This window comes from Helicoverpa zea, chromosome 31 (assembly GCF_022581195.2).
Source record: "Helicoverpa zea isolate HzStark_Cry1AcR chromosome 31, ilHelZeax1.1, whole genome shotgun sequence".
Lineage (NCBI taxonomy): Eukaryota > Metazoa > Arthropoda > Insecta > Lepidoptera > Noctuidae > Helicoverpa > Helicoverpa zea.
In genome coordinates this window covers 13487286-13512791 of record NC_061482.1, presented here as the reverse complement: position 1 = coordinate 13512791, position 25506 = coordinate 13487286, and the positions used below count along the sequence as shown (strand labels likewise).

At 34.4% G+C, this 25506-nt stretch overlaps 1 protein-coding gene across 1 annotated transcript; it reads right to left on the bottom strand.

Moving 5' to 3' along the window:
* Positions 1-1657: 1657 nt before the first annotated feature.
* Positions 1658-21510, bottom strand: LOC124645106 (LIM/homeobox protein Lhx2-like). The gene is made up of 6 exons (XM_047184850.1): positions 21289-21510; positions 20550-20684; positions 14186-14422; positions 13405-13556; positions 4851-5086; positions 1658-4640 (listed from the first exon to the last, which is right to left on the bottom strand). Exons 1-6 carry the CDS (start codon positions 21369-21371, stop codon positions 4419-4421), a joined length of 1065 nt encoding a protein of 354 aa, XP_047040806.1. The 5' UTR covers positions 21372-21510; the 3' UTR covers positions 1658-4418.
* Between the last annotated feature and the right edge of the window lie 3996 nt (positions 21511-25506).

Here is a 25506-nt window from a genome sequence, read left to right as displayed (position 1 = left end):
CTGTCATCTCCATCATCAGATCACCTCCAAGACTTTATGTTCCCAGAGTTTTACCCGACATGTGCTAACAATTTTTCATCATAAGATTCTGAATTTGATAGGATCATTTGATACGTGCGAGCTTAGCGCGAACGTACAAACATCCGAAATCCATACTTCCACTAAATCTGTATAAACCAGACCTACTGAAAGATTAAACCCTATGTAATTTTGTAGCTGTGTGCTTGAAGCTGCAATTAGTTCATAGTATGTCCATTTCATGGTAAATGCTCCATCATGTATTCATTTGTTAGCCTTATTTTGCAGTAACACGAGTATTTGGCATAGGTACATCTAATTTTCCAAGAACAGCATAGTGGTCAGTCTCTCCCGACTATTACTGTTAATTCTACAATTCGAGAGTAATTGCTATCAAATAGCGATTATTCTAGCTTTGGTCGGGAAGGGATTATAGATTTCAAGTTTTTGGATTATATAACATAGGTACCTATAGTAGACATGAAAGTAGCTTTAAAATATACAAAATGCATACCTTGTTTTGGAAAATTCTAAATTATTACCGTCCTGTTATTATACCCTACATTATTTTCCATCTAAAAAAGTCAAGGAGTCAGGGTCGCCTAATGCTGCCGAATATTTCTATGGTCAAGAACCAGAGAGAACAGACAGAACCAGTCTCTCACATACTACGATAAACCTACGTACCTACAACGATTGACAAATTACCTACACGTTGAAAATAACGTTGAAAACTTTTTTTACGTTGGCTTTTATGAAAACTTCAAGTAGGTGTGTAATGTCTAAGGATGACTATATTTTTATCTAAAATTAAACCATTCTTATCTTTTAAAAATCCTACCATATTCCATACACAGTGAGAACTATAACATTATATTTGCAAATACCAAAATCGCCAAAAATCTTTGACTGGCAGGCCATTTGATTTGTAAACATCATTAGCTTCTTTAAACGCCCTGTCTAGAACTTGTTAAAATATTTTCTAGTTCGCTATAGATTTATAACAAGGTATATTCGTTTTAATGATGTCTGATTTCTGAGACCATGTCATGTGGGTATCAGACGTTCGAAAAAAGGGCGAACAAAGATTTTGATATACTAATTGGTTGTAGGCAAACATAAGAGGTGTTGGTTTAGTATTTATTGTATTGTTGCCACTTTTTTTAGAATCTATTTTGAAATGTATGAATTTTGGTGTAACCTTTTTATCCTCTTCACTCATTAAATTTTCTTGCTGCGCCTTTAGGTATGCATAAAATATCTGATGGTCAAGGTGTGAATTTTGTTTAAAGGAAATATAATAAAAATACGCATATAAGTGATGTCAATATATTAAATCATTTTCGTGTATAAATATGTTTATCTAACACTAAAACTACGTACTAAATCTAGAACTTATAACTTAAAACTACTGAAACGCAACTTAATAGAATTTATAAGCTTGAAACTGTATACATATAAAAAAAAATCAGTTTACACTCAATCAGTTACAAAATTGATTGCAACCGTCTTACCACAAAAACTTTTAAACGTCAGTTTATGCCTTGTCTAAAAAAATGTCAAATTATGACGTTGACATATGGTTCATTTTGGAGCCACATTTTTTTTAGACAAGTGTAAAGCAGTGGTTAAAGTTTTTGTAGTAAGGCCATAAATGTTTGTCATGATTTATTCGACGTATTTGATGAGTCAAACAAGTTTTAAATTGAATGGCGAAAAGTCAATTTCGATTTAAAAATAATATCGATATTTGCCGAACGGGTCATTTGTATATTCGAACATATGATCGAGTCGAATAACAGACACATAAAATTGACAGTTGAAATTGGGATAGTGGATAAATCGTATACAGTGCATTTAGGGCCCAAGTTCACCAGCAACATAAAAACTGTTTACTTTGAAATTATACCGTAAATTCATAGTAAAAACTTGTTTTAAGAAAACTGACGTTTAAGTTGTCGGTGTACTTAGGTCTAAGGATCCTAGTTAATTGATTACAATTTGGCATTAGGATAAGTACCAGCTTACAGCCTGGCGTCTAACTTATTATACAAATCTACATAGGTACCAATAAACTCACTATTTACACAGTTCTAAATAATAATACATATCAGGAATATAAATGTACACTAACGTAGATTAAATCTAAGTAATAGTTTACATGATTATCATAATTTACAACTTTTAGTTCTAAAACATATAACGTTGGATAGTTGGAAAAATACGAGTATGTTATGGAAGCTTCAATTCAAGGGTTACGAGTGTTTTAATTAGACTTTATACTTTTTATTGCCAGTTCATGTAATCAAGGGATCATGAAGTTCTTGTATACAGTTGTATTGTTTTTTTTAAATTGCTCTTTCTGACTGTTGCTACGTGGTTTTAATTGTGTACTTGGTATCGTAAAATTAGGTGTCTGTATTGTGCTACAATAAAAGAAATACAGAAGGTGTTTGTTTTATATATTTAGGGATATCGTTACATAAAAGAAAGTCGTGTTAGTTACACTACATATATGTAACTCAAGAATGGCTGAACCGTTGAAGACTCGGAAGAAGGACATAAAATAGTTTTTGTCACAATCTGGCTAAGGGAAGCAGTTATCTCGGGACGCGGGGGAAAAGGATGGAAATGGTTAATGGGGGGGAAATGTTTGTGTTATGATTTTTATTCGAGATTCGTGCATTTTTATTGTGGGCTGAGTGCATGGCAACAGTTTTGAGAGTACCCTCACACCTTCTCCATTCAGAGCGTGACAAAACACATGTTTATACCATTGCATCAGAAATAAATTCAGTAAAGAATTTCTGTAATAGGGTAAAAAACAAGTGTTTCACTTAAACTTAATTCGAAGGCAATTATATGTAAAAAAAAACAACATATAATTTTTATGCCCGTAAAAATATGGCATTGTAAAAACTTCGTGACTATAATATTATGATATTCAATTATTACACACTAACATTGAAAATATAACCAAACTTACTACATACTTAGATACAGTTAAAGTAAACTGGGCATACATTCTAATGGCTAATATGTATTTAAACTAATTAATTATATTTCAATCCTGTAATTAGCTCCTAGAACTACAATTTCTATACTAGTTTTGACTAGTATCACTTCTTTACTTGGCTACCTATGGTTAATAACTTTAACGATTTTACACTTGTAAGTAACTTATGTTAGGTATTAACTTACTCTTATAAATGTAAACTCCATTCGTAAGCCGCTTATGGTAATTTCTTAGAACTTCTTACAACTTCTTACGGAACTTGCGTAATTTTTACGGAAGCGACTTACAAATGTAAAGTCGGGGTAAGAACATAAAATACATATAAGTTTAAAAAACCAAAAGAAGCTTGTTATAAGTCCCACAAAAAAATGGAAATTTTGTACAAACCCGTACTTATAATTCATAGCGAAAGCTACAATTACAGCACTTTCACACTAACGAAATTTTATCGTGCGTAGAAAACCCGACCGCATATATACCGAGCGAAAAAATCTGTCGCTCGGTTTTTTATCACATAATTCGCGCTGGTAGTAGTCAATTGTTTGCAGTGCCCTCCGTGACCCCTCCCTATTTCTTTATGAGATATTTAGATGTAAATTGACGCTGTGGGTGTCATATGAGAAGACTGGAAAATCTCTACAATAGTTTATTATAATGAACCATGGGTGGGTTTGAGCTGGTAATATTCGTGGGTTTGAAAACCTTTTGCAGGCAAATATATTGAATAAAAATTTTGAAGATAGTGTATAGGTGACTGAAGGTTGTTTTTGACCTAAGTAACTGTGAATAGTCAAGTCTGCAAGCATGTTCACATGTAGATAAGATATATCAACAAAAAAACAAAATTCACTTGATAATATGGTATTAAAATTATCTAAAGGTATTTCTTACAAACTGTTAACTATATCGCGAGTACGCTGTAGGTATATCATGGCTCCTAAACATTTTAATAGAAAAGGTAATACAAAATATTTATTAGGAACTATCTTTAAAGGTACCTACTGCTAACTTATTTAGTGATTTAACCGACTTCTATAGGATAGACACAAATTATTTTATCTTAAATGTATGTCTAATTAATCAGTAGACTTTAAATTATACACGTAATAAATTGGGTCAAATGAACTCCACAAACTTTACAAAATATATATAAAAAAAATACAGTCCTCGGTACGTCGACTGAAAAAATCTTCATAGGAAAAATCATCATAACATACATGATATAAAAAATTTCTTCCTTACCAAAATCTAACCCTGAGAGCTTCAATCTTCAAATATTGCATCCAATCCCATCTTATCAAACTTCTGTACAATGTACCTACAACATAACTAACCCAGAATATTTCCTTCAAGCATCCGCGTGAACAAAATCTTTTTGCAAATGTCAATACAGTTCGTTAAAGCTCATTGGATGTGGGTGAGGCGTGTGACCTCTCATATCGTCCATTGGCTGCATGGATTCGGACAGCAGCATGGTACTAGGCCCAACACTGGGAGGTTGGCCCGACCCTGGGAGGATGGACCCGTTGGAGTGGCCTGGGCCATTGCTCGATTCCTGCCGCATCATGTTACGGCGCCATTTTGCTCGGGCGTTTTGGAACCAGACCTAAGAAAAGAAATAATCTGTAAGTACCCACTAAGACATTAAAAACTGCAGTTCAATATTCATGAACTATGAAACCTATGAAAACCATGCCCTAAGAAAATAAAATGGGAATAAAATAAAGTGTACCTTTTTTGGGAATCTATCAAATGTTTCCGCCCTGCAGAAGGCAAGGTATATAAAACATACTGATTAAAGAAATGATAGACTTACTTGTAACACTCGTTTAGAAAGTCCAGTCTTCTGAGCCAGCTGCTTAAGATCTTTCGCGTCAGGGTTCTGATTGATAGCGAAGTAAGACTTCATGGTTCTGAGCTGATGGTGCTTGAAGCTGGTGCGCATACGTTTGGTGCGTTGCGTGTGGCTAGAGACGCTCCCTGGAGAGGCCACTGAGGAGTCGTAAGCCAAGGACTCCATAGAAGACGATAGATCGCCACGGTGAAGTATTTCTGAAACAAATGCCGATGGTCAGTCGAGGTCTCTAAGTCCCTATTGAACATGGAAAGGTCAGGTCCGGGAAACGACTATTATATAATGAAAGTTTTCGCCAGCAGCGTTTCCAGCCAATTTATTCATTATATAAATTTCAAAATTAAAGAAATTTTTGCAAGTCTGCTTAAACTAAAGCAGACTTAAATATCAAGACAAAAATCACAATGTGTTTAATCAAATGGCAAAACTCCAATTTTATAGATCATCATCTCGAACCCACATCCGAAAGTTTTTAGTCTAAATGGGAGGAAGCAGGGATTGGAGGCGACTGCGGTTGCAAGCATCAGACCACGACAGTACCACCTTTTGCTAATAGAGGAAACAAAGTTCCGGGGCCTGGGAAATCAAGCATGGATAGTGTTAGAACCTTCTCGAATCTGTGACGTCATTTTTAGGCCTGACCCATACCAAGCCACACTTACATAAAACACACACACATGAATAAAAATGGTACGACCACACTAATACATAAGGCTATTCTATTAAGATAAATGTAGTAACAAGTTGAACTAACACGTGAACGAAACCACCTGCAGTAAGAAATTAATCTAAATTTCCGAAACTCAACATGACTCCTCAAGGAGTGTCATAAAAAATCATTTTAACGCAGCAAGCTCAAATACAATTTATTTCTTCAAATGTAACGTAAAGGCTGTCACTTTTTAGGTAATTTCATATTTTTTATGCAAGTGAAAGAACCCCTTATTAATTGATAAGCAGAACCATCGTTAATACTCATTAGTAGAGAACGGAAATGGAAAGGCAGCCGACTTTGGAACCCAGTGACTTGTGCGTCAAAACAAATAACGTAGAATGATGTATGTCTCGATAATTGGACACGTTTTGATCTAATAGATAGTACGAAATAGGTAGGGAGTGCATGTGGCGCTGGAAACGTGGAACTGTCCTAGTTATGGATTTTTTATATGTAGGTCAATTTTTTATCTTTATTCCAGAAATAAGGAAGGAGGATAAAAGTAAGTTGTGAAATCGCCTTTTATGCAAAACTTTATGAATTTATTTCATGTCGAGTATGTCAATATGACACTCAGTAATTGGTGTAAAACTCAACCAGAGCATCTATTTGAAAAATGAAACACGTGTCGTAGTTAGTCCGATTACTGTATTTACCAAAAATCACCCAACTGCACACGGCACTTTAATTTAATTGGTTAAAAACTTAACACTTTTCTGAAGACTGACAGACAAGCCTATCCCAAATTAGGTCCCTGTCCCGAATTACAAACTTCACGCATACTGCCCCTAGTAATAATGGGTGTTGGTAATAAAAAGTCAGTGGTTTTTATTAATATCTCCCCACAAAACTTGGGTGGTTGGCTGCATTATATGTAACGAAATTACCGATGCGCAACTAGCTAATTATTAAATTTATAATTAAATATATTAGACGGTTTGTGTGATTCTTGGGGTCGGACAGTTGAGTCCATTTTTATGATGCCGTTTTTAAGTTTACGATGGTTGATACAAAAAACAATTAGGCTGTAAAAAGTGTATTATATCTTGCGGCCTTGGTGGAGCCAGTTTAATTGCTGTGCTTAACACTTGATACAATGAAATTTATTTATTTTAGTGTTTTATTTGTGCTCATCTTTGTCTTAGGAATTATTTTACGTGAATATGTTAAAATCACACTTAATTAACTTGTAAAATAAAATATACTGATTTTGATAAAATACTGACGAATCCCCATGAAATGATACTAAAGAGAGTTAGAATAACATTAAAGAGAGGCCGTGTATAAGTCCTTATTTTCATTCAAGACGTTTCAAGACATCCTGAAAATTACACTTCAAATATACCCATAATATAAAAAAACTGCATTCCTTTTCAGTCAAGCACAGAAAGAGTATCAGAAAATAAAACAGTAGGTATAGTTTTCCGTTCTCAAACAAAATTCCGTTTAATTACTTGGCAGACGAAGTGTTACAATATTTAGTTAGAATTTACTCGCGTTATATCGTGAAACAGGCGCTTTACGTTGTAAGATCTTATCGAAATCATAACTTTGTGTCATCGCTTTACAGTAAAAATGTGTTTTAATCGTCATGGCCCAGAAGCTTGGAGGGTTAAAAAACAATGTTTTCATACTGTTCCTATTAGTCCATTGCCTACCGACGAATCTTAAATAGGGCGCCCTACCTCTCTTATACAATGAAAAATATCCCTATACCTTTTTCCTTTCCTGCTTACCTCTCCAGGTTTCAAAATCCCGTATGCTAAAAAAGGTCTGTAATCGACTATTTTTCAGTAGCTTTTTAAAGCGATGATTGCGTAAATTTTTCTCCTTACCTAACCTTTACGTATCCATGTTTTACACGAACTGAAAAATAAATTAAGTGTTAATAACCGAACAAGTATTAAACTAAACTTACTAGCAATTTGCTCCTACATTTAACATTTCTACATAACATCTACACAATACCTAAATATTATTACACGTAAATTCCATAATACATTTTGCGAACGATATCGAAGTACCTTCATTCAGCTGAGCTTCAGCCTTTCAAATAATGAAATATTTCTACAGTAATAATATTATGTTCCTCGTAGGGTATGCGGGTCGCTTAATGAGGGTTGTAACTCTAAACAACCCCTTTAGAAATGTATCAATTTTGTTTGAACAATTTATTTTGTATATTCTCGATCTAGAGGTAGTAAATCCGATCTTATAATAGCGTGTACTATGAATTTCTATGTATATTTTCATTGTGTAAGTATTAAGCTTTCAATTGTTCGGGGAAGTGGGTTTAATTCTAATATTGATAACGAATCTCGATGCATTTTAGATCTCGTGAAATCCTTTTTCTCACGATGTATTTTTTTTAAGCCGTTGATTTGAATGGAATATGAAGACGACTTTATTTGAAGGAAAAATTTAGCTCGTAGCAAATTTTTACAGCTCTTATTTTATAATACCAAACCTAAAATTCAATGTTTCAGTTCCCAAATCGCCGTGGAAATAAAAGTGATTTCTTTCACAATAAACACCGTACGCACATAATGTTTTATTTTTATAGCCGAAATTAACATGTTACCGAATTTGAGAAAAAGAGAAGTACTACATTTTTTTAAGTCGGTAATAAAGCATTGGAGTTGTAAAAGCCTCGATATTAACGATAGGCTATAAAAAAAATAAAGAAGCTCCGAGTCAGTGTATGGTTTATTACACAGATAGGCGCCGCTCTTTGGGTTGGAGTCCAAATAAAAGCGGTGGCGGGAATACTTCTTCAATAGTATCCAATTTTAAATATTTGACGAAATATGAATTTGTTTTCCAAGAAAAAATAATAACAGTTAGGTAAATTGGAATAATCTCGTCTTAATTGCATATTGGTAACAAAAAAAGTATTTTTTATCAAAAAAACGATATTTGTTGTTCTCAAGACTTTTTCACAAACAAAAACGTTATCAATTATTAATCTCATGTAGTTCACATAATTCACTTAAAAATACCTTAAGAAAGACGATCATTACCTAGTACCTCTTCATATGGCAGTCGCTACCGCATATGACTTCCAACGGCCCCATAATAAAATTTCGGACCTTGTAAAATGATACTGATGTGAAACGAAAGCTGCTATGCTGGTAGGTAGTCGTATATTTGTCGTAATCAAGTCAGGGCTATTCGACACCTACATATAGGTACATATCTTATGTATGTAGGCATTTGTATGGAGAAATGATGTTTGTTGAAAAGCGAGACTCAACGGTGAAAATGGTGGTTAGTGAATGACTAGAAGAACAGTAAAATTCTAGGGGAATATGTCAATCGAGAACTTACACAAACTAAGACTAAAGTAAGCAGAACAGTGTACAAAGACAATGCCGCTTTTTCGCAACATTAGATTTTTTTTTCTCAATTTTTTCATTAGCACAGGAACTTTTAAGAGTTAGATTCTCATTCATGTAAAATCTTTTGTTATATTATATTCTCAAGACAAGAAACTCATTTGTATCAATCTCTCTGCACACATCGATAATAAAAAGCCTAACAAAATCATAATGGTTTTCGTATTTTTCAAAAGAGTAACCATTAAATCCTGCGATTACACGAATCCCCTCGGATTTCTTAGAAAAGTACCAAACTCAACAGACTTTATATTTCTACACGTTCATTCAGAATATCACTCGTAAGAAAACTTCGTCTAGAAAATAGAAAAAGTTAACGTCTGCGTTTACTTTCAAAACAAAAGTGAAACGAAGGAAAATACGCCACTGAAGCTAAAGTTCAGCAGTTTATGACGAACGAAGTGAATAAAACTCATTTGTTGCATTTACACGTTGAGCGAATAAAATATCATAAAAACGGTAGGCAAAATGAATTTACGATAATAGGTATACAAAATGGTACAGTAAGCTTTTCATTCAAAATAAAGTGTGGTGGTACCCAGGGGGCTTTCCGCTCGATTCTTCGAGTGTGTCGAGCATAATAAAACCTAGACAACATGCGCGAAAAAACCGCTTTTATGTGTATTGTCACCATAAATTAAAATTTAATTTCTTCAGTCTGTAGCGTAATAGCAGAACAAAGAAATAAAATAGAAGCGCTAGCTTTGGTTTTCTCTCCACACCATTGGGAGTACCTTTACAAGCTCTGCTTTCCAATAGGTACGGTTGATTAGATTTTTATTTGATCGGTTTTAGATGTTAGCATATAAAAAGTCACATCTTTTAAACTCATAACAGCCCTCTTTTCGCGTCGGGGAATTAAAAATACTATAATAATAACTTTCACAGTCTAACACAACTGTCCCGGATCACGCTTGACCACTTTCAAAGACAGGTGATAGAATCATGTTAATGATTGTTTTTATCTGTGGTCAGAGGTTGTTTATGGTATTGTTTTATTGTTAATTGTTTTAATCGGACGGGGGCGCTTTTATTGTTTTTGAGCCATTAGAATTTAATTACGTAGTATAAAAGTATCACGATATGAAGAAATGGTATCAAATTGTTTTTTGGTTTCATTTTTATATGATACTAGCTTTCCGCCCGCGGTTTCACCCGCGTCCCGAGATATCTGCTTCCCGTACCCGGATGGTGACAAAATATCCTATGTCCTTCTCCTGGCTCTAAACTACCTCCCTGCCAATTTTCAGCTAAATCGGTTCAGTGGAGTAACTAACACGACTTTCTTTTATATATAAATAGATCTCGAACTATAATTTGAAATATGAAAAGCCAAAACTTTTCAAGACACTTTCAAAACATTTCAGTAATTAGGGTACTTAACTTTCGTAATGATTCGTACTACGACGTAGTCTCCCATTCACAACAATTCTTCATTATTTTTTAACTGACTTCCCAAAAAGAAGGAGGTTCTTCTTCAATAATAATTACACAATATTCACTTACCAAATTGATTTCACCATTCCAACATAAACCTTCATGTAAATAGTCAATTGTTTTTGCCCTATTCTAATCAAATACCGAACCTAATACATGTACAACAGCATTACCAAGAGATACCTCATGTAAGACGATCCTAACTAATATGTACCCTATTATATGTGTTGAGGCCTCCATCGATCTTGCACACAACACTATTGTTTGATGGAGCTGTACCTATCAAGTCTGTTTGACCAACATGTTGGCTGTTGACTTTTGACGTTATGCAAATCTGTTATATGCTTCTACTCTTGACGTATGACTGAGGCTTTGTTGGGTTATGTATTTGAGCTTTTGTAGCGTATATAGGATATATTATGTGCCTGAATTCGGAAAATATCTAATTATATCAAAGTAAAATAATTTAACTTCATTTAGGCCACTATAAGCACTTACGAACGACAAAAATATAAATAAGTTTAATTCTAGTTGCCAATTCCAAAATAGGAAGCTATCCTATGGAGAAGAAAGGGCAAGAAGCTTGCTCTTTGTAACCGACTTCCAAAAAAAAGGTTCTCAGTTTCACCTGTACCTATGTAAGTATGTTTGTCCGCGATTCTTAAAGTACTAGGTATTACAGTGTTATAGTATGTATTGATACATACAATAAATATAATAATGCGAGATAAAATGCAGTATCGATACAATTATAGTGAATGCTTCAAAATGCAGTCGATTAACTAAAGCTTTTGTAAAACCCTCCGCGAACAAACTTACCATAATTTATTGATAAAAACAACAGTTTAGAGACTTCACACCCCAAGCCGACCTATTTAATAACACATCCTTTAGAATATCGATAAAAAAACAAAGAACCGCTGTTTGCTCCTTGACCACAAACGACCACCTCAATTTGATACTTGAAGATACACTTCAGAACTATTTTAAACCTTATTCTGATCACTGTAAGGTTTTTTTTTGACCATATAAAGCTTTGCTGGCAATTATTCAATTTCGTTTCCAAAGGGCATAGATAAAAATCAATGTGTCATTTTAAAAGTTGCCTATAGATTTTTTCACCGAATTCTGTTAATTAAAAATATTTTATTGGGCCTATTCGTTGGTGGCAAACGTCGAGAAGCAGATGCTTTTGAACTTGTCTGTTCTAGTTTTGTTGATCATGATTTTGTGTGACTTTACGTAAAAGGTTATCGTAGCTCAAAATATCGATAACTTTCATATTTGATCTACTTCTCCATATCGATAATGCAGTCTGCAAGTTATTCTAGTGTGCTCGAAGTGCTGACTCCAAAACTACTACATATCATCACAACTGAAAACAAAAGCCTATCCAACCCTATGCTAATTTATCTCACTATTTTGCATACAGGCACTCGATTCTCGATCGATTCTTCGATTTATCGATAAGGCACGTCGCCGCCTCAAGAGCTCTCGTAGTTCTCATTATCGGCGTCACGCGCGCTACTCGAATGGCGCTGTTGTACCAACATGGCTGCTGTTTTGGCGGGAAAACCGAGTGTATGTGCGTGTGACTTTATCAAGATATAGCGGCAATTACAATTTGTTATGGCGCTGTAATGAAGAAAAATCTAGTAAGATCTACACGGTTTGGTTACTGACACAGCTTATGAATTTCTTTAAAAATTATAATTATAAGTATGTTGTGCTCTATGATGCATTTTATGCATCTAAAATCTGAACGCGAATTTGTTGCTGAAAGGAATTTACTGCACCATAGTTTAACAATATTTGATACAATATGTGGATGATTTATTTTTTATAAAATCATCAAGCGTCCAAAAAACTGTTGTAGGTGCATTTATCCCATTGCATATTTGTACGTTTATATTGATCAGAAACTGAGTCCAAACATAAAAATTACAGACACGAATACTATAATTTAATTTCAGCATAAAATATGATATTATTATGATTCGCGCCGCCAGGCATTCAGGATTGCAAGTACATCGTGAAATCGATTTATCAACCCTACGTAACATTATGTAGACATGTTTTGTTTCTGAATAATAATATTGTTTGCCGATATTATATTAATAATGCTTAAAAGGTGTTTAACATATCTGAAGGGTCTGTTTCTATTATTCAGTTTACCTAGGAACTTACCAAAGAGAAAATCTCTTAATGTAATGAAATAAAAGTAGGTTCAAGACTTAGGTTTAGGTTATATACCTAGATGGAAAACACAAAATCAGATGACAGTCTCATAGTTCAGCTACACGAGTATGTTGAAGATCTCCAAGGAAACAAAGCAATCAAATGACAATGTCTAGGCTGGTTAAAATAATTGAACACTTAAATAAGTACGTTTGTCGAGCGTCTGATTCAACCTTACGCCATTATTAATCGGGTCGACAAGTCAACACAACCAGAATTCACCTCAATGAGTGCCTCGCATTTCGACGTTATAAAGAATAATCCAAACCGACCCTGACAGACGACCCAACCTACGTAAATACACTTTTCTCCCTCTAACTTACGAATAAACAACGGGGGAGAAAAGGACAGTGACAGTTTTGACAGTGCGTCTTCTATTCATTAGTCGTGATTACGGCACGGGATGAATTGACATCTGGGACATCGGGGTAGGCGCTCGGATTTCCCTGCTGAGGTTTCTGCTAAAAATTTTAGCGCGTGAATTCTATGAAATATGTATAGCGTCTGGGGCCGGATCGTCTGCGTCCCGGCGAATATAAATAAATGTACATTTTCTTACAAGTAACGCTGAGTTCAAAGGAAAGCGCGGGAGAGCTTTTTCAAAGCTTCTTTTTAAGTCGACTTAGATATAATTAAAGTAAGCAAGTTTTTTAATTACTTATACGAAAAAAAATTAATTCGCATTTGACACAATTCGCTGGGCCGATGAAAATAATGGTATTGAACTCACCTAGAGCTGTGCTAGCCATCCTCATTGTTTGGACTTGCATGTCGTCTGGAGAGCCTTGGGCGATTTTCCTCTTACGGGGCCGTCCTTTCTGACTCGGCCCTCCGTTGTAGTACTGGGACGGTGAGTCACCTTCACTGTGTAGATCTTGACACCTGGACAAAAAAGTCCGATTTATGTATTAATTTAAATATCAATGTTGGTTTTAAAGAATTTTGATTGATTTTTCCAGGATTCACACTAAAGGAATTTGGGCTAAAATTCTTTATGCCTATTCACAGTAAGCTCGGGCTAATTGGCAAAATCACCGGGAGCTCGCTTTGAAGGGTTAAGTCGACAGTGATGATCCATTTTTTGGAATCGTTTTGATACATTTTTTATTGGTTTCAAGCAGAATATTTTGATGAATAGACAGTCCACAGATGAGTGTTTTTTTTTGTTTGCTTCACACTGTTTGCAACGGTTTTGCAAAATGGACCGATTTCAAATTAAAACTGGTACGCTTAAATAAACATTTTATTTTTTCGCCGTCTATAATCGCTCTACATTAATTCTCGTAATAAAAGTTGTCTTTCATATGAACTGCGTTTTACACGTTTATTTCAGTGACATTGCTCATACAATGATCAAAAGGAATACAGCCATTTGGTGCAAACATTTAAATCTGGTCTTATTCTTCTGGTCTGGTCTTTCCCTTCACAAGCTCTTTATACATTTTAATGGACTGAAAAAGGGCATTATAATTTGAGTACTTACGCAAATAAATACAAAGAATGACACCCACCTATAAACGCTGGTCATATCTTCATCACAATAATCATCAAGGCAGGCACTATCATAATGAGGTCGGCAGTAGACCAACCCATCCCGCATACCGAAGACGTCGCCTTTAGACAGCTGCGAGCCACAAGCCACGCACGTGAAGCAAGTGAGGTGGTAGACGAGATCCCGTGCCCTCATCACGAGCTCATTTGCCGTGATCCCGTTCCCGCAGCGAGCACAGCGTTTGACACAGAATAATCTGGAACAATGAGACCTTGTATTGCTCTGGGTCTTAGTTCAGAGCTGTTGCTTGTAGCCTGTAGGTTATAAAATGTGTAACTGAGTTTCAATAGTTTCTTGATAGTTTCTTCTATGTACTAATTTGTGGGTTATAAAATCTATAACTGCGCTCCAATTCCGTCAGGTGAATTAAAAGAATTTGGATCTCCATATTCTTTATTTTAAAGGTTGAAAACCTTCTCCTTTTTGGGAAGTTAGGTTCAAAGCAACTTGGCAATGAAAACAAAAGACAGTCAAAGAGACTTCTCTCCGTTGTGTTGCAAGTTCCTCGTGTTTGGGCTTATTTCATTTATATTGACGAGACTCTTACTCTGAAACAGGTTCTAACTACCACTTCAAGATGAATAATGAAAGCAAAATATAGTAGTAGTATAGCAGTATATATAAACAATGCAACTTTTGATGTTATATTTTAAAATATTTCTCAAAGTTGGGTATAAAAAGAGCTTATAGAAATAATCTGCCTAGACTTGATAATACCGTTGCAAATATAACGTAGCTAGAAATCTGTAGAAAAATGAGTCCTAGTCCAGACAAACAAAGCCGACCGTACAGTTACTACATTTATAAAGGTAAGTACACATAATGGGGCAATCCTCAACAAGCCTTTTGACAACTTAACATTAGACACCCTCGATAATCAATCAGTCGTTATCACGAGTATTGACGGGCCCCGTGTAAACAATTATAGCATATGTCGACTCCTAACAAGGGGTGACTGGCGGACCAAATTATACCAAGAGCTTGACATTATTTTGACAGTTGCGTTTTTTTTTCTTTTCATCCCTCAAGTAGGAAGGTGGACGGACAATGTTGATGTTATTAAAGCTTTCAGCAGTACTATTTGCAAAGATCCTGCAGGGTCATTGTCCGATAAGACGGTCTTAGCGGTTGTTCGAAGTCGAAAAGACTTAGAATTCTGGTTAAAATTTCGATTAAGTATTTTTTTAATCTCTTGAAGAAAAATTGGAATAAAATTTTATCAAGCAATATTTCCTGACGTTTAACACTTTTAATAGAGCGCGATAGCTCAGAACGTTTAATTAGTTACAGCTCTTTACATCTATATTCCTCTGTTTTAAACTCGATATTTCTATTGTAATAAGTCCTCTATATTTTCGTTACGGAAAGATAAATCAATTCATGCTTTTACGAATAAAAGCTTCTTTTTCCGTTATAATTGCCATCACTATTTATAAAAGATTTTTTATACCTATAGGTACACAATATTCTGTGCTTATTTCAAAAACTTACGTTTATTGCATGGGACCCCTTAAAGGTATATTTTATTTTACTACATATTCAGTGTAGTCCTGGTGTACCCACAGGTACGTCAGGAATTTTAAAAAAAATAAACCTCTACTAAAACAAATCATTCTCCAGGTGAAACCCCCCAGGCACTAAACTGTTAATTATTGGAGTTTAAATATATTTTTCAACGAAAAATATATTAGGTTTCAAATTTACATGATATTTTAGACAGCTACCTATTTGTGTTCGCAGAAATGTTGAATTACATTTAACCAGTAAAAATGCTCATTTTTTTAAACGCAAAAATATACAACATTTGATTATATAATGCTGTCAAGTACATCACATTCATAATTTCCATTTGTTAGTTTACTAACGTTTTCAGTTTTCACAGAAATCCTCGATGTTTTAGTATAGTTTCGCTTTCAGGTTTTGCTCGTGCAACCTCAAAGTTTAACGCTATAGTCCCCAGGCCGGCGAACAAATGTTTTTTTGATACATATACATTTAAGACTTTGTGAATGCTTTCCTTACGATGAGTCCGACAAACTTTTCGAATGCGCAAATTTTGGTGCCGCTGCGTTTTTTAATGCTTGACTCCTGAAATTGTCGATATGACGTCTCTATGGCTCTTCGTACATACACGTTTCATCTTTTGGGATTCGTTTAATAAAGTTAACTAGAGAATGGTGGTCAACTTGTCCGATGAAGATCGTGCTGCGTTTGGAGTGTCCACCATCCTGAAAATGTCGATATGACGTCACTATGACTCTTCGTACATACCTGTTTCATTTTTTGAGATTTGTTTAATAAAGTTAACTAGAAAATTGTGGTAAGCTTGTCCGACAAAGATCATGCTGCATATGGAGTGTCCACCGTCCGGAAAATATAGATATATTTTAAGATTTGGTATAAAGTACTTACAATTGGTGTGAAGTATGTTAATAGTAAATGTTGCATTTAGAAAGTCGTTTCGAATGATATATGTATCATTACTACAGGAGGGATTTATTAACTTGAAAACACCTATCGATAAAATAATCTTATATAAGCTCTAGCTTCTGAAATACTAACAATTCGCCGAAGTTTTTTTTAATATGAAATGTTGCATAAAACGTCTTTTGAATGATGTATAACTCATTACTAGAGATGGGATTTATTTAATTGAAAATATCTATCAATAATTATAATTTTAAATAAGCTCTAGCTTCTAAACTACTAACAATTTGTCGGAAGTATGTCAACACGAAATGTTTCATTTGGAAAGGTTTTTCAAATAATATATAATTTGTTACTAAAGAAGTAATGGATTAGCTTGACAGAACCTACCGATAATATATTCTTAGAAAAGCTCTAGCTTTTAAAGTACGTAGTCGGAGTTATGCTAATACAACCTTGCGCTTAAAAAGATCTTTTGATTGAAATATGGCTCATAACTTCAAGTGAGATGTTATTCCTTAACACAATGTAAAGTATCAAAAATATGCCTTAGGTCAGTTATGTCTTCCAAAATACTAAGTATCGGTAAATGGTATGTTAAGACGGAATATAACGCTTAAAAAGATCTTTCGATTGACATATGGTTCATACCTAGAGGTGGGACATTATTCCCTAACATAGTATAACCTATCGATAATACGCCTTATTTGGGCTATATCTTCTAAAATACTAAGAATTGATAAGTGGTATATTGAGACAAAATGTTGCACTTAAAAAGACCTTTTGATTGATATATAGTCCATTAATAGATGTGGGATATTATTCCTTAACATAATATATACTATCAACAATACGTCTTAGTCAGGCTACTTTTTCTAAAATAGTAATTAAAATTGGTAAGTAGTATGCCAATTTAATATACTTAAATAATGCACGTGAATATTTAAGTCAGAAATTGACAAAAAGAATAAACTTCTTCCAATTGTAATATTTTTTTCTCATTTTCTTGTCGAACTGACTATTTGACTCACTGCATTTGTCGGACAAGTCGATATTTACAATAAGAATAGTATTATCTGTCATTGTTGTATTTGTCCGACATGTATGTATGGGGAGACACAGTGACGTCATATCGACATGTTTCGGATGGTGGACACTCCAAACGCAGCATGATCTTTATCGGACAAGTTGACCACAATTTTCTAGTTAACTTTATTAAACAAACCTCAAAAAATGAAACGTGTATGTACGAAGAGTCGTAGTGACGTCATACCGACATTTTCAGGATGGTGGACACTCCAAACGCAGCACGATCTTTATCGGACAAGTTGACCACCATTCTCTAGTTAACTTTATTAAACGAATTTCAAAAAATGAAACGTGTATGTACGAAGAGCCATAGTGACGTCATATCGACAATTTCAGGAGTCAAGCATTAAAAAACGCAGCGGCACCAAAATTTGCGCATTCGAAAAGTTTGTCGGACTCATCGTAAGGAAGGCACTCATAAAGTCTTAAATGTATATGTATCAAAAAAAAATTTGTTCGCCGGCCTGGGGACTACTAGAATAAGCGTCAAGTTGTAACCACAATGTGTGGGACTTGGACTACATTCATTTGTTCTACGTACCTAAAGAAATGAAATGTAACTAAGTACTCGTGTTTTATTGCCGCATACACCGAAAACAATCTCCTTCTTCCTTTTAGAGAAGTCAGTAAATAATATAAAATTGTATTTTTTTATGCAAACATAGACTAGTAATAGTGTTTGCTTACATCAAAATTGAAAATACCCCAACAAACAAACCCAAGAACCAACCGAAAAAGTAAACTCGGTAACACATTCACGATACCGCCAAACATGTTAAGGATTGGTTAGAAAAACAGGTCGCTCGACAGGTGTGCGAACGCACAAGTGCGGTAGACTTTGACTGACAGTGGCTTTCCTTCTAATTGGTATTAACACGTATCACCTACAATGTGACAGCGGTAAGCGGTGACCACGCGCGGCGCTTGTAATTACAGGATTATCGTAATTGATAAGGCTAAGCAAATAGTCTTCGGTTTTTGTTTGGAAGGGCTGCCGTTTATGGGATTAAGTTTTTAGAAAGAAAGGTTACAGAATGTTCATTGTTTTATCTATTAAAAAGAGGACGTACTATCTTGTCAATTAAAAAGGTAAATCGTGTAAAACAGTGCTTTTAAAAATCGAACACAGTAGACCAGACAATCCTAAAATAATCCTGTCATAACTGTGCTACGTGTTCCAAAAATGAAATCCCAAATAAAAATAGAAAAAGTCACGTAATTCAAATTGAAGTGGATGCCACCCTAGAAACAGAAAATAATCAGGTACAACACGTCAGCAGTGTTGACTTACAAAAACATCGCTCAGCATTTCGCAAAAGCAGAAAGATTTTCTGAAAAATAAAAATTTCGCGTCGCCAGCTTCACAATGTTACAGAGCCAATTACTAAAAGATAAGTACAAGCAACAATGATAACGAACTTCAAAAACAAAGCTGGTTTTTCGAAAAGAATAGACTAACGTTATTGATATACCTACATGGAAATAAATTGGCTGTCAAAACAATTTTATTTGAAACGAGACGGCACGTGCCGTCATCATTCCTAGATTTTATTTTGCTGACAAAAAATGCGTGGAAAATTCCATGGAAATTTCAAGCTGTGGAAAACCTGTCGGTTACTGTCGCGTCACTTTTAGGGATTCGTACATGCACTGAAAAAAGTTTTTAAGGATTAGAAGCGATATATGTAGATTAATTCGTTTTTTTTTTAGTTTAATATTTAATTTATGTTAATCGATTAAAATAAATAAAACGTAAAAATGTGTACATGCATGTAAAAAATGCCAATTCCCTCTATGCATGCAATCTTTTCATCGTAAAATTATTGATTTAAGTTGACTATTTAATTAATTTGAAATCTAACCAATAATACGTTAAAAGTAGATTAGATTAGATTAGATTATTCTTTATTGTACACCAAGACACAACACAGGACATCACAACATACAAAAACACAGTACAATCGGCGGTCTTATTGCTAAATAGCAATTTCTTCCAGACAACCTTTGGATGGAGTTTATCTGTAGAACACAGTAAAAAACGGGCAGTTTGGGGTGTACATACATATAGATTATAATATAATTGACAAATACCAAAGATATAAAAAAAGAAAGAATAAAAAAATAAAAATAAATAATAGTAGTATATAGTAAAGTATCACAATTTTCAATTCAAAGAGTATATTCTCAAATAATTTTCGCGAAAAATAGGACGCTACGGAACCCTGTTTCGCATGATCTCTATACTGAATAAAGGTACTTTTTTTTCATGTACTCATTTGATAACCCACGGGTGTTGCATGTTCCACGTATGGTTTTAGGCTGTCTGCTGCAAAAAGTTTCTATTATGACATTTTGGATTTATTTTCATACTTCCGATCGAGCATAGTGTTTGTTTGTGAAATAAATATTTGTTCGAGTATTGATTTGGTGTACGATTGGTTAGAAATGATAAAAAATATTATCTGTTAAATAGTCACACGAATATTATAAAGATGTAATACAAGTTTTTGTGACTGTACGTTTGTAACTTCTTCAGGCGTAAAAGGTATGAAAAGAAAAAGAAATTTCACGAAAGACTTTTTGTTGGATTACGATCCGTGGTTAAGAGAATTTAAGCGGGTGAAACCGAGGTAGGAAGCTAGTAAATATTATAATAACTGAAAGGATGTTAAGATTACATAATCCGTGGATAACACAAGTTTAGTTTTGCGTACTTACTGACCAGACGACGTACAATTTTAACCAACCAATTCACCTTACCAATTCCGCTCACCCAAAAATGGTATCCTCAAGTTAAACAGGCTTACCTGTAATAATCTTCCTTGCAGTAAATATTCCCATCTCTGGAGAAGCATGTGAGCTCTGTGTCGAGAGGCAGCCGGCACTCGCAGCAGCGGAGGCAGGTGCCATGCCACTGTCGGTCCACTGCTAGTAGGTAATATCTGGTGAAGAAGATGGAGTGTAGGTACTCTTAGGCTTGGCTTATGAAGGGCTGACCTTTGTTAGGAGAAGAGTTTGAATGTAGGTATCTTAGATTTGGCGTGTGAAGGGGTTTTAGGTGAACGTTGTAGTGAATGAGTTTTGAGTAAATGGTTGGTAAATGTGGTACTTTTGAAGTGGCAAACTTCGTCTGACTCTTCATCATCATCTTCCGATCCTTTTCCCAACTATGTTGGGGTCGGCTTCTAGACTAACCTGATGCAGCTGAGTTCTAGTGCTTTTGAGTAAATGGTTGTTTCATACTATCTTTTGCAATGGTATACTTTGTCTGACTCTTGTTACAGCTTAAAAAAAATTATTTCTACATAAAGTAGGACGTAGTAAAGTAAGCGAATGAAATAAATTCTGTCCTACAACTTATTCGGTGTCGCAAGCTGAGAATATTTCATGTAAGAAGTTTGAAAATGAACAGTCCAACTTTTCCTTACGCTTGCATTTGCAAACGTATGTTTTACTTTTTGAGAACCAGACTTGAACTCGAGAATGGGGAGCAGTGAAACTAATTATCAAACTCAAGGTCAAACCATATGATGAAACTAAGCTCACCTGTCTTGTATCCTCCCCCCGCACCCCGCGCACTCGTCAGGCGCCGCGGGGGAGTCTTCCGAACTCTCTCGTTCCTTCAACATGCCTTCCTGCTCCGTTCTGCAAGCAGAACTGAACTCTCTGTCTCAAATAACAAGGTTCAATTCACCTTGTGCACTGTTCTCAGAATTGCCGTTTGGAACAGCCATAATAGCAAGGTTTGTATCCACTTTTTGTCCTATGGATTCTAAACGGGATTCTTCAGGATCTGTCAACAAAAAGATTAGTTGATTCGGTTGTTTTATTTGGGCTAGTCTCATAGAAGTTAAATTCAGATCTTATATAATAAACAAATACTCCTTGGTATATTATATAAAGCACCATATTTAGGATTTCATCGTTCAGCTGAAATCCTTATCGATCAAACCATCTCAGATCAGATCATCTCAGAATATCTTAGCTTTTGACTGATCAAAGGGCTCCCATATTACTTTATATCAAAAAATACTATAAGAGGATGGGGAAGGACTATTGCTTAATATAAAAATGATAATTCTCCATACACAGGTTTATGTACACAAAATACCTATGTATGAATATGAAACTAAACACGACTCCTCACGAATGCATTTAAATATAAGTACCTAAATAAACAGCCGCAGCTCTTTTCCATATCATTATTCGGTTGCACAAATAACTATACATTATAGGTACAATGGGATCCTATGGGTCCGCCATGAGACAATGGGGCGAAGTCTTTTTGTTTCCATTCGTACTTCGAGTCGGACTGCAGTCGCATAATTTTGAATATATGCATTGGTATTAGGTAGCTTTATATGGCTGTGTTAGGAGCTGTGGAATCATACTAGAGTGGCTTTTGTTTTTTTTTCTGTTAGGGCTCTGTAGAACTGGTAATGCGATGTTGATTTCACCTATGTATTTATTTTGTTGCAGGGTTTCAAAAGTGTGAAAATTAAATGGCGCTTGTTGTGGTTAATTTCGTTTTATGTGAAATGTTTGTTGCATGTTTATTTGGATTTCTAGCTTGTAAAGTACAATTACAATTTCTATTGTGATTTTCTGTGAATAACGAAAAAATACAATTATATCTACCTCACATCGGATTCCATCGAGGTTCTGAAAGTTTTTTGCAGTTTTCACTTAGGTTTATTTATCTAACATTACATGCAAATTGAAAATCGACTTCAATGACTCCAAAACTAAATATTTTAAATCTAAATTATTAGTGTTCCGTAACCAGATTACAAAAAGATTAAAATTCGGGAACAAGTATTGTACTGTTTCATAAATAATTGATATTTAAGCAATGTAAGTAAACTCTTGCGCATGTCGTGCTTCGCCCCGCCTACCGCCGTACGCAAAGGTACAGTCGATGATACAAGTGCTTGGTAAAGAGAAAAAAATATATTCACGTAGGTATTTAATAACTACTATGTAGTTTCCTGAATACTTTCTTTTAAAATATGGTGAAAGTTATTTCTATACGTAATATGATGATTTAAAGCTGAAAAATCTGTTTTCTTGTTCTGAAATTACTGAAAATCATTGGTAAGTTATCTATAGGTTTTGCCAACTCTGTTTCATTTTTATGCCTACGTCGATGTTAATGAAAAAAAAGTATGCAACCTTCACGTGTTTTGAAAGTTATTAACTAATTTGTTCTCAACTGTACCGACGCGAATTACACAGATAAAAATCAAGTATGTTTTTTAAGGAAAAAGTGTAAAACTTTATGTTGACCGCTTCGAGTATTATTTTTAAGTAGGAAAAATGTATAGGTATTATTTTTATTAATTTAACAGTTTTGTGGTTACAGCAGAATCTACTTAGCACACTTTTGCCAAAAATATTTGAATAAAATAAAATTACAACAGGAAAAGTTACGGTAACCTATAAAATTGAATCTTTTATTTTGATTCCTATAACTATGACTTTAAGGTTAAAATTATTTGAGCATAGAAATCCTGAAATTGGTCCTTGATTGCTATATCCGTAATTTGCGTATTTATGTATTTGTTCTTCTAAGCAGAAATACGTTGCAAAATACTTGATTACTCGTATTAATAGTAGCAGTTTGATAAAGAGGCCATTCATGAAAGGAAAATAGTTTAAAGTAATAATAAAATAATATTTATAGATGATTGTAGCCTTACGCGTGGAATATACTTAACTGTAAATTTATTAGATAATATTATTATCTTTAAACTAAAGTGAACACAATGTACCTATAATTTTGCTTGTGAGAAACTAGTGCATAAGTATTGCATTTTGGTTTCTTACGACCCGTACCTACATCAAATATTCTATGGAGTCTGTAATAAAAAGTATTAATTTTATCTTATTTTAAATGCGAAAGTAGCTCCGACTGTTTGTCCAGCTTCCACGCTACGCATAGTACTGAACCGAGCCTGAAAAAGGTCAAATGTGGCAAAAAGTATTTTCCTTGGAACACGGATATAATAATATGATTATCCTACTTCCTACTAATATTGTAAAGACGATTTATATGTACGAATTTTAGTTCCTCTTTCACGCAAAATCTTCCGAATGCATTTTGATAAAACTTGACAATAATATAGCTTTATATATAAGAATAAAATAAAGGCTAGTTTTTATCCAGGTTAGGGAAGAAGTTACCTCGAGACAAAAAACTGGTAGAAACTCGTTAAAAATATCACCAAACTAAATCCAGTATCAACTTTGTAAACTATGAAACCTCGCTATCGAGTGAGCTCGTAAAACACCGCCGACAAACTGGCGTATACTCGTAGTAACTATCAATTAGGCATATGGCACACACAATTAGTACGCCGGCTCATTTGTTTAGAAACAATAAAATCTACTATCGATGTTAGTAAGTCCTAATTGATGTAAACAAACTGGTCTAACTTGTGGGTAGGCAATTTTTGCTGCGTTCAGGAGTTTGCGATCCTGATCGAACAATCTATTTTTGTATGTTTTGCGTGCAACGATTATGCTTGTAAAAGTAAAAGCTTGTAAAATGATGAATGTTTACAGAAGAGAAACTCTACCCAGATGTAGAAGAAGCAAAATGCGTTCTATTTTTAAATTAATCATCTATGTAGGAAGCTATAGGTACTACAATGTTGAGACTCGTATCATGAAAGTATGACAATCGGTTAGTTCATTGATTATGTCGGTAAGATGATTACGTTTTAAATATTGGTGTAAAACAAAAATACAAAGTTAACATTGACTGGACAGACGATTTCGAATATAAATGACGATTATCAAAAACTATGGTACAAAAAACATATTGTAAAATTATATGAAAAAAGCTCTCACATAACTAAACCGATAACCAGCTGATAAACCATATTTTTACTAGCACATTCTAAAACAATAATTTCAACCAGGAAACGGCGGCAGCAGTAAAAATAATCAGTAATGGTTAAACTAAAATCGTTAAATTAATCTAACTTTACACTTTATCGTTAACGGCACAGTTATGAAAGCTAAATGATTGTCCAGCATTCACTGAACGTGAACTAAAATTTCAATGAATATGTTTGGAAAATCCCAAAAGAAATAGGCGGTTACCTGAATTCAACAATCTATATTTTACTTAAACATATAATCGTGTTTAAATCAAATTCACACCATGTAATAAAAAAAACAGTAAGAAGTGCATTCAATAAGTCCTGTACGTTTAACAAGCATCCCCATATTCTATCTATCTTTTGTTTTGCTTACTAGGGATAGGAATTTGTCATATAACTTGTGTGAGGCTAATATTAAAGTTCAATATCTGAGCTCTCTGAGCTCCATAAGATGAGCCGTATGAATAAATTCGATAATTTCCCAACTTAAGAAAATGTCTAAATCCCTTTACTGGCCAATTGAAAAGATTTGAAATAGGTATTGCTCCTTATTTTCAAAATGTAATATTATGGATAGAACTGTATCGTAAACTTAGCTTTCCGATAATTGTTCACGTGTAAAAGCCAAAAGTATTTCCTGCTTTAAATAATTGTGGATACAATATGTGGACAGCGAAAATGTTAACATGAAACCACAAATACATACCTAAATCAGCATTACGAGCAACTTTGTGGCACTCAAATTGTATGAAAAATCCGATATTTGATTTTATCGAGAGTTATGCACGCAAATGTGAATGTATGAGCTGTATTTGGTATTTACTCTTCTCTTTAACCAACTATGTTAAGCAGATAGAAAAACATAGTTCTACGTACC

Bases quoted from the DNA above. Each gene is read 5' to 3' on its own strand.
- LOC124645106 (XM_047184850.1), bottom strand. From the start codon at position 21,371: ATGTTGAAGGAACGAGAGAGTTCGGAAGACTCCCCCGCGGCGCCTGAC. The intron at 13,557-14,185 runs GTGGGTGTCATT...TTTTTTGTCCAG, and splicing joins GATATGACCAGCGTTTATAG to GTGTCAAGATCTACACAGTG. The intron at 5,087-13,404 runs GTGAGTTCAATA...CATTTGTTTCAG, and splicing joins GATGGCTAGCACAGCTCTAG to AAATACTTCACCGTGGCGAT.